The sequence below is a fragment of the Colobus angolensis genome, unplaced genomic scaffold, assembly GCF_000951035.1.
Source record: "Colobus angolensis palliatus isolate OR3802 unplaced genomic scaffold, Cang.pa_1.0 Scaffold366, whole genome shotgun sequence".
NCBI lineage: Eukaryota > Metazoa > Chordata > Mammalia > Primates > Cercopithecidae > Colobus > Colobus angolensis.
Genome location: NW_012116999.1, coordinates 2,472,954 through 2,480,425, shown reverse-complemented (window position 1 = coordinate 2,480,425; position 7,472 = coordinate 2,472,954). Strand labels below are relative to the sequence as shown.

Sequence of the window (7,472 nt, the reverse complement as noted above, 5' to 3'; positions counted from 1 at the left end):
AAGGAATGTCTTAATACGTTTTGTGCTACTATAACAGAATACCACAGACTGAGTAATTTGTAACAAACAGAAATTTATTCGCTCATAGTTTTAGAAGCTGGAAGGTCCAAGATTGAGGAGCCAGTATCTCATAAGGACCCGTTTGGTAAGTCATTCCATGGCAGAAGGGTAAAGAGAAGCAGGACAGAGCAAAACTCAAACTTGTAGTCTCAAGCCCTTTGATAATTGCCATTAATCCATTTATGAGGGTGGAGCCCTCATGACCTAAACACCTCCCATTAGGCCTTACCTCTCAACACCATTGCATTGGGGATTAAGTTTTTAACATATATTTTTGTGGGGTGAGGGCACCTTCAAACCATAGCAGGATAAAAACTTTCAGTCTTTCACCATTAAATATGATGCTACCTATATATTTTTCATAGTCGCTCTTTATCTAATGGATAAAATTTTATTTAATTCCTATTTTCTTTAGATTTTTATGAGAAATGGATTTTGGAAGTTGTCAAATGACTTTCTGCATCTATTAAAACGTGTGTGTGTGTGCGGTGTGTGTACTAATTTGTTAGTATGATGCTTTTTGGTGTTAAATTAGTTCTCTATTACTGAGATAAGTCAAACTTTGTTGTGATGTAGTACCCTTTATATATATTGTTGGATGCAATATTCTGAAGTTTTGTTTAAAATTCTTGCCTCTAGATTCATGAGAGATATCAATCAGTAGTTTTCTTTTTTCCTGATGTTTTTGTAGGGTTTTGGTATCAAAGCAATACTGGCCTCATAGCATGAGTTGAGAACAGGTCTCTTATCTTCTAATTTCTGGAAGAATTTTTGTAAAATTATTTTTCCTGGCCAGGTGCGGTGGCTCATGCCTGTAATCCCAGCACTTTGGGAGGCCGAGGCAGGTGGATCAAGAGGTCAGGAGATGGAGACCATCCTGGCTACCGTGAAACTCCGTCTCTACTAAAAATACAAAAAATTAGCCAGGCGTGGTGGCGGGTGCTTGTAGTCCCAGCTACTTGGGAGGCTGAGGCAGGAAAATGGCATGAACCTGGGAGGCAGAACTTGCAGTGAGCTGAGATCGCGCCACTACACTCCAGCCTGGGTGACAGAGCGAGACTCCGTCTCAAAAAAAAAAAAAAAATTATTTTTCCCTAAATGTTTGGTAGAAATCACCATTAATCACGTTTTAATATAAAAACTAAAAAAGAACAAGTATAAGAAACAAATTAAAGAATTTTAGTGATGTAATAGATGTTTAAATACAGCTATAACTTTTCTAAAATCTGTCCCTTGGGAGAACTAATTTTCGCTGTGTTTAATTTGGCTGAAAGGAATTACTCCTTATCCGTATGCATTTTTGATAGACGCATTGACATAAAATATATATGGCGTAACGTTTATCCATTTAAAATATACATTTCAGTGTTTTGTAGTATATCCACAGAGTTGAACAATCATAACCATAATCTAATTTTAGAATATTTTCATCAACTCCAGAAGAAACTCTGTACCTATTAACAGTCACTCCCATTAACCCCTCTCCAATTCCTGGCAGCCATTAATCTACTTTCTGTCTCTATGAATTTGCCTGTTCTGGATATTTCATATAAATGGAATAATATATGTAGTCCTTTGTGACTAGCATCTTACACTTAGCATAATGTTTTCAAAGCTCATCCACACTGTATCTTATTATAGTACTCCATTCCTTTTTATTGCCTAATAATATTCCTTTGTAAGGACCACACACATTTTAAGAAAAATACTTTCAACTTATATTAGATATACTTATGCTGTAGGAAAACCTAAATTTTTCAGTTAAAAAATCTGCCATTTTCAGTCAAGATGGTGGGCTCATAAGGATATTAGGAACCTAATTAAGTTAATAATGATGAATAAAATCTAATTTTTAAGCTAAAAACTATAACACAGATTACAGTGGCAATTGCACAACTCTGTGAACATACTAAAGGCCATTAAATTGTAACTTCAACTGTGAGTTATATGAATTATATATCATTAAAGTTGTTTTTCATTAAAAAGATATAACAGATACAAGCCTGTTCACCAAAGAGGGAATGGAAAGATACAGCAATGAGCAAGAGGCTGAAGCCACAGGCTTTTTGGGCTTTGGTACCAAAAACGTGGTATGGTGTTAGAAAGTGAACTCAAGTGGGACAAACAGAGTTTTTAAGCATCTACTTATAAGAGGTTTTGGAGCCTAGTTCACTAGGTGAAATGAGGATTTGGAGTGGGAGAATTGAATTGGGCTTTCTTCTCTTCTCTGATAAATCTACCACTGCCCAGGGATATAACCAATAACCAGCTGCCTGCTTGGGGTGGTAAGAAAGACTAGTGACAGTTCTACAGCAGGGAACGCAGTCAAGCTATGCACTGAAGTGGACCTGATATTCTTATAGAAAAAGATCTGCGAGCTGCCATAGATGAGTTGGGTCTAAACTGGGGACCCTGGGGGCCTGATGGCAGCAACCTCAAAACTGTAAATGTGGAATGGAAAACATGAAAGATAGAAAAAAGATATCCCCACTTAAGGAAAACTTACAAAGTGAAATGTCAAGTATGTAAAAGAAATTTATGCCTGTAATCCCAGCACTTTGGGAGGCCGAGGCAGGTGGATAACCTGAGGTCAGGAGTTCGAGACCAGCCTGACTAACATGGTGAAACCCTGTCTCCACTAAAAATACAAAATTAGCCAGGCATGGTGGTGGGCACCTGTAATCCCAGCTACTTGGGAAGCTGAGGCAGGAGAATCGCTTGAACCCAGGAGGCAGAGATTGCAGTGAGCCGAGATTGTGCCATTGCACTGCAGCCTGGGCAACAAGAGTGAAAACACTGTCTCAAAGCAAAAAAAAAGAAAGAAAGAAAGAAAAAGGAAGAAATTTATGGTATGAAAGGTAGCTAATAAACTCAACAAGTGGGAGAATTCAACTTCCAAATAAATGGAAATAAGAGAGCACTCTGGAGAGATTTTAAAGATCTTTAAAGAGATACAGATTGGAATAACATATAAAAGAGCAGCATGCTTTGAAATAAAATTGGTCAGAAATGAATCAAGAATATAAATAAAGATGAGATCAACTATAAATTGAATAAAGTGGATGAAAATGGGTAAAAAGGAAGATAGGAATGAGAAATTTACCAATGCAGCATAGGAGCTACACATACCAGAAACAGATAATGGAGTGCTAACCTAAGTCTAACCTTAGCTCTGACCTTCCTAAATGATGGATTAATTTCCTCTGGCTACTGTAAGAAATTACCACAAACTTTGAGGCTTAAAACAAAAAAAAAAAATATTTTCTCATAGTTCTGGAGCCCAGAAGTTCAAAATCAAGGTATTGATAATGCCGTGCCCCCTCAAAGGCTGTAGGAGAGAATCTTGCCTTGCCTCTTCTAGTGTCTGGTGGCTTCTGGTGTCTTTGATCTATGGCCACATAACTCTAATATCTGCCTCTGTCTTCACATGTTCTTTTCCTTTTCTTCCTATGTTTGTCCTCTGTGTACCTCTTATAAGGATACTTGTTATTGGATTTAGGGCCCACCCAGATAATCCAAGTTGATCTTTAAAGAGACCCCCCTTTTTTTTTCAAATAAAGTCATTCACAGATTCTGGGGATGAGCATATGGATATATCTCCTTGGAGGCCACCATTCAACCCACTATAAGGGGAGACTAAAAGGAATAGCAGAGTGGCAATATTTTTAAAATAGTGACTATTTATTTTTCAGAATTGAAGAAATACAAGAATTTTCACATAGAAAGTACACACCAAGAGGCAAAAAAGATAAATAAAAATGATTCTACATGTACACACATCACAGTGAAAATGAGGGACATTTAAGAGATTAATCTTAAAAGCTACCAGACAGACTAGACTGTCTATAGATAAATGATTATACTGACAGCAAATTTTCATCAGCTATACTATATGTCAGGAAACAATGAAATAAAATTGTGAAGGAAAAGGACTTCTAACATAAAATTTATCTTCATTTAAACTATCATTCAAAAGTAATGATTGATTAATTTTTTATACATACAAATATAAAAGAACAGATTTGCACACAAATACTTGCTTTAAAAATAATTAAAACAGGCAGTTGTGCCCTGGGTCTCCAAGATGTCGTTCTCAAACTATAAGTCATCGCGCCTGGCCGCTCTGCCCTCGACCCTCGACCCAGCTGAATATGACACATCTCCGGAAACCCGGCGGGCGCAAGCCGAGCGGTTGGCCACAAGAGCCCGGCTGAAACGAGAGTACCTGCTTCAGTACAACAATCCCAGCCGCCGAGGGCTCATCGAAAATCCTGCCTTGCTTCGTCGGACCTATGCAAGAACAACAAATGTCTATCCTAATTTCAGACCCACTCCTAAAAACTCACTCATGGGAGCTCTGTTTGGAATCGGGCCCCTCATCTTCCTGTATTGTATTATCAAAACTGATAGGGATAGGAAAGAAAAACTTATCCGGGAAGGAAAACTGGATCGAACATTTCAGCTCTCACGTTAAGTCTGGCAATGATGACTATATGTATTCCTGCCTAAATAAATCGTCTATTAATCATTAAAAAAAAAAATAATAATAATAATAATTAAAACAGGTACTTCAGCAAGAAGAAAAATAAATCGAGAATTAGGAGGTAAGGTGGAAGAAGAAACATGAAATGAAAAAAAGTTGAGATGAAAAATAAAAGAAATCAGAAAATATGCTGCTAAATCTAATTATCTAATGACTGGAAATCACTAATTTTTGTGATTAAACAAAAAGTTGGAGAAGAAAAGACATAGTATGGAAAAAACAAAAGTGGAAACAAAAAATCTGGAGGATAAAAAGATGAGGAGAGAGAACGAAGAATGATGGGGGAGAAAGAAAATCGTCTTTGAAGGCAACATAGAAAAAAATGTCCTACAAATGTGAAAAACATTTGGTTCAGTCATTTCGCTTCTAGAAATTTGTCCTAGGAAAATAATTAAGACATATGTAAAAGTTTGGTTCCATAACGGTGGCCATTATTGGATAAAGATCTAACAAAAGAAAATTTAATAAATAAATTATGAAATATTAAGACAGTAAAATATTATGTAACACTTAATATTTTATGTAAATACTTGGCATGTGAATATTTTTCTGATACATTGTTAAGTAAAAGAATACTGTTTACAAACCAATATTGACCATATGATCCCATTAAAAAATACATGCATATATGCATTGCAAAATATCTGAAAGTTTCCATGCCAATATAGTTAATACAGTTATCTCTGAATGGTGAGATTGTTTTTTAAATGTTAATCAATATGCTTAACAATCTGTATTTCTATTTTTACAATGAATATATGTTGCTTTTGTAATAATATTTATTTATGGGGAGCAATTCTTCTTAGAGGAAAGGGGGGTATATTAGTTTTCCATTGCTGTACAGCAAAATATCACAACTTTAGCAACTTAACAAAAATAACATTTATTTCTATGAGTCAGGAGTTTGGGCATGGATTAGTTGGGTTCTCTGCTCATCATTTCACTAGGCTGAAAGCAAGGTGTTGGCCAGGGCTGAGGTCTCTTCTAAAGCTTTGTGCTCTCTTCCAAGATCATGTGGTTATATAGATAGCATTCATTTTCTTGCAACTGTTAAACTCATGGTGACTGCCTTCAAGGTCCACAGAAATCATGTCTGTAGCTTCTGTTTGTCTCCTTTAAGAGCTAACCTGATTCGGTCAGACTCACCTAGGATAAACTCCCTTTTGTTTGACCCAAAGCAACTGATCAGGAATCTTCATGGTATCCGCAAAATCTCTTTTGCCATCATAACCCCAAGCCCCACCCATTATCAAGGGGAGAGTATTTGATCCCCTAAGATTCTGCTCTCTTCTTTCCTAACTGAATAAACTGGAAAATGCTAATTCTTCTTCAAAGTTCATTATTGAAAATGTGCTTCTGTAACGAACCTCTAGGAGATGTCTTTTTTCATTCCATAATTTCACCTCCCAGTTTGGTGTGGGGAACCTAGCTATTTCAATACAAGCATGGTATTTATTTATTTATTTATTTATTTATGCAGGCTGAAAGTTGAATTGCCAAAAGAAATAAATCAAATACAGCCTTTTGAAAATTAAGCCTATTATGCTAAGCTGATGTATTCTCAGAGAGGAAAAGAGCAAAACACTTGGAGCTAATGGAATTGGCTGAGCACCTGGATTTTTAAAAGGCCATGGACCATTTCCTGGCTGACCCTCGCATGGCAGTAAATTGTAGTGGCATCTGAGTAATACAGATACATATCCTTGACATATACTAGTCACAATCATAACGTTTTAGGTAGTATATATTATGACTTTTTTCAGCTTGAAATGTGCAGAACACATACTCAGAAATGAAATGTAATATTGGATAATTTTTTCAAAATGGATTGGGTTAGTAGAAGGTAACCAGAATGTTCCCTAGCAACAATAACATTAGCTGATTTATGAACATTAGCAGATTTATGAACATTAGCATTAGCCAGCAGAATCAGACAAAGCAGCCTTGACAAAATTTAAGCTGACAGGAATGCCATATTGTTGAACACCAACTTATTAGGACCAAGAAAACAAAAGGTTCAACCAATCATCCCTTTAATTTAGGCAGTTGTTACACAAGGCTTTTCTAATATTTTCTTTCTTTATTAGTAACTTACAACTTGGACCTGGGAACTTAATTATATCTTAGACTTTATTAATTTTCAAAGAAGTCTAGAAGTGTTTTGAAAACACTTATCCACAGAAATTTTATTAGGATGCTTGAACCTTTCATTTATCATTGTTAAAGGAAAGTGCCTGATGAAATTTTGGATAGTATTTACAAAGCTGCTTTGCTGTCCTGTGGATAGAGATGCTTATGTGTATTGATATCAAATCATGGTCAAATTAGCCAAATTGAAAATAGTTTGTTTTCATACGCAACTCACATACATGTGGGAGTGCTCAGTTATGAGTACCTGAAAGGGATGGTTAGAATCTGTGGCTTACATATCTCACTTAGTAGGGGAAAGGGAGAGGTGAAATGGCTTCTATGGGAAGAACAAATAGATTTATCTAGGAAACATAAATAGGCTTCCAGAGAAAAAAGTAGGAGATAAGAAAGTTTGTGATAATGTGTGTCTATGCAGGTACAAATGGTCTTACTATCTCCTTCATATCCATGAAACTCCCCAAGAGAGAGGATTTATGGTAGGTTTAGTCTTAGTTTCTCTCCTGGTAATGGAAACCACCCCAAAGAGGGAATTTATGGCAGTTTTCATTTCTCAGAAATTCCTTCACCACATAAGAAAGCTCTAAGAAGGCTTCTTTCTGTATTTATTGAATCTCAAGTGTCTTCAGCATAAAATAACCTTTATAACAACTCTGGGGTTCTCAGTGAAAGCCATTCTGGAATGGAGTGTGTTCAGGCATTAAAAGTCAGAGCACTGCCA

The 7,472-nt window shown here is 36.2% G+C and overlaps 1 protein-coding gene across 1 annotated transcript; it reads left to right on the top strand.

Moving 5' to 3' along the window:
* Positions 1 to 4,132: 4,132 nt before the first annotated feature.
* LOC105519986 (NADH dehydrogenase [ubiquinone] 1 beta subcomplex subunit 4-like) lies at positions 4,133 to 4,588 on the top strand. The gene has a single exon (XM_011953546.1). The coding sequence runs from the start codon at positions 4,145 to 4,147 to the stop codon at positions 4,532 to 4,534; it is 390 nt and encodes a 129-aa protein (XP_011808936.1). The 5' UTR covers positions 4,133 to 4,144; the 3' UTR covers positions 4,535 to 4,588.
* Positions 4,589 to 7,472: the final 2,884 nt, after the last annotated feature.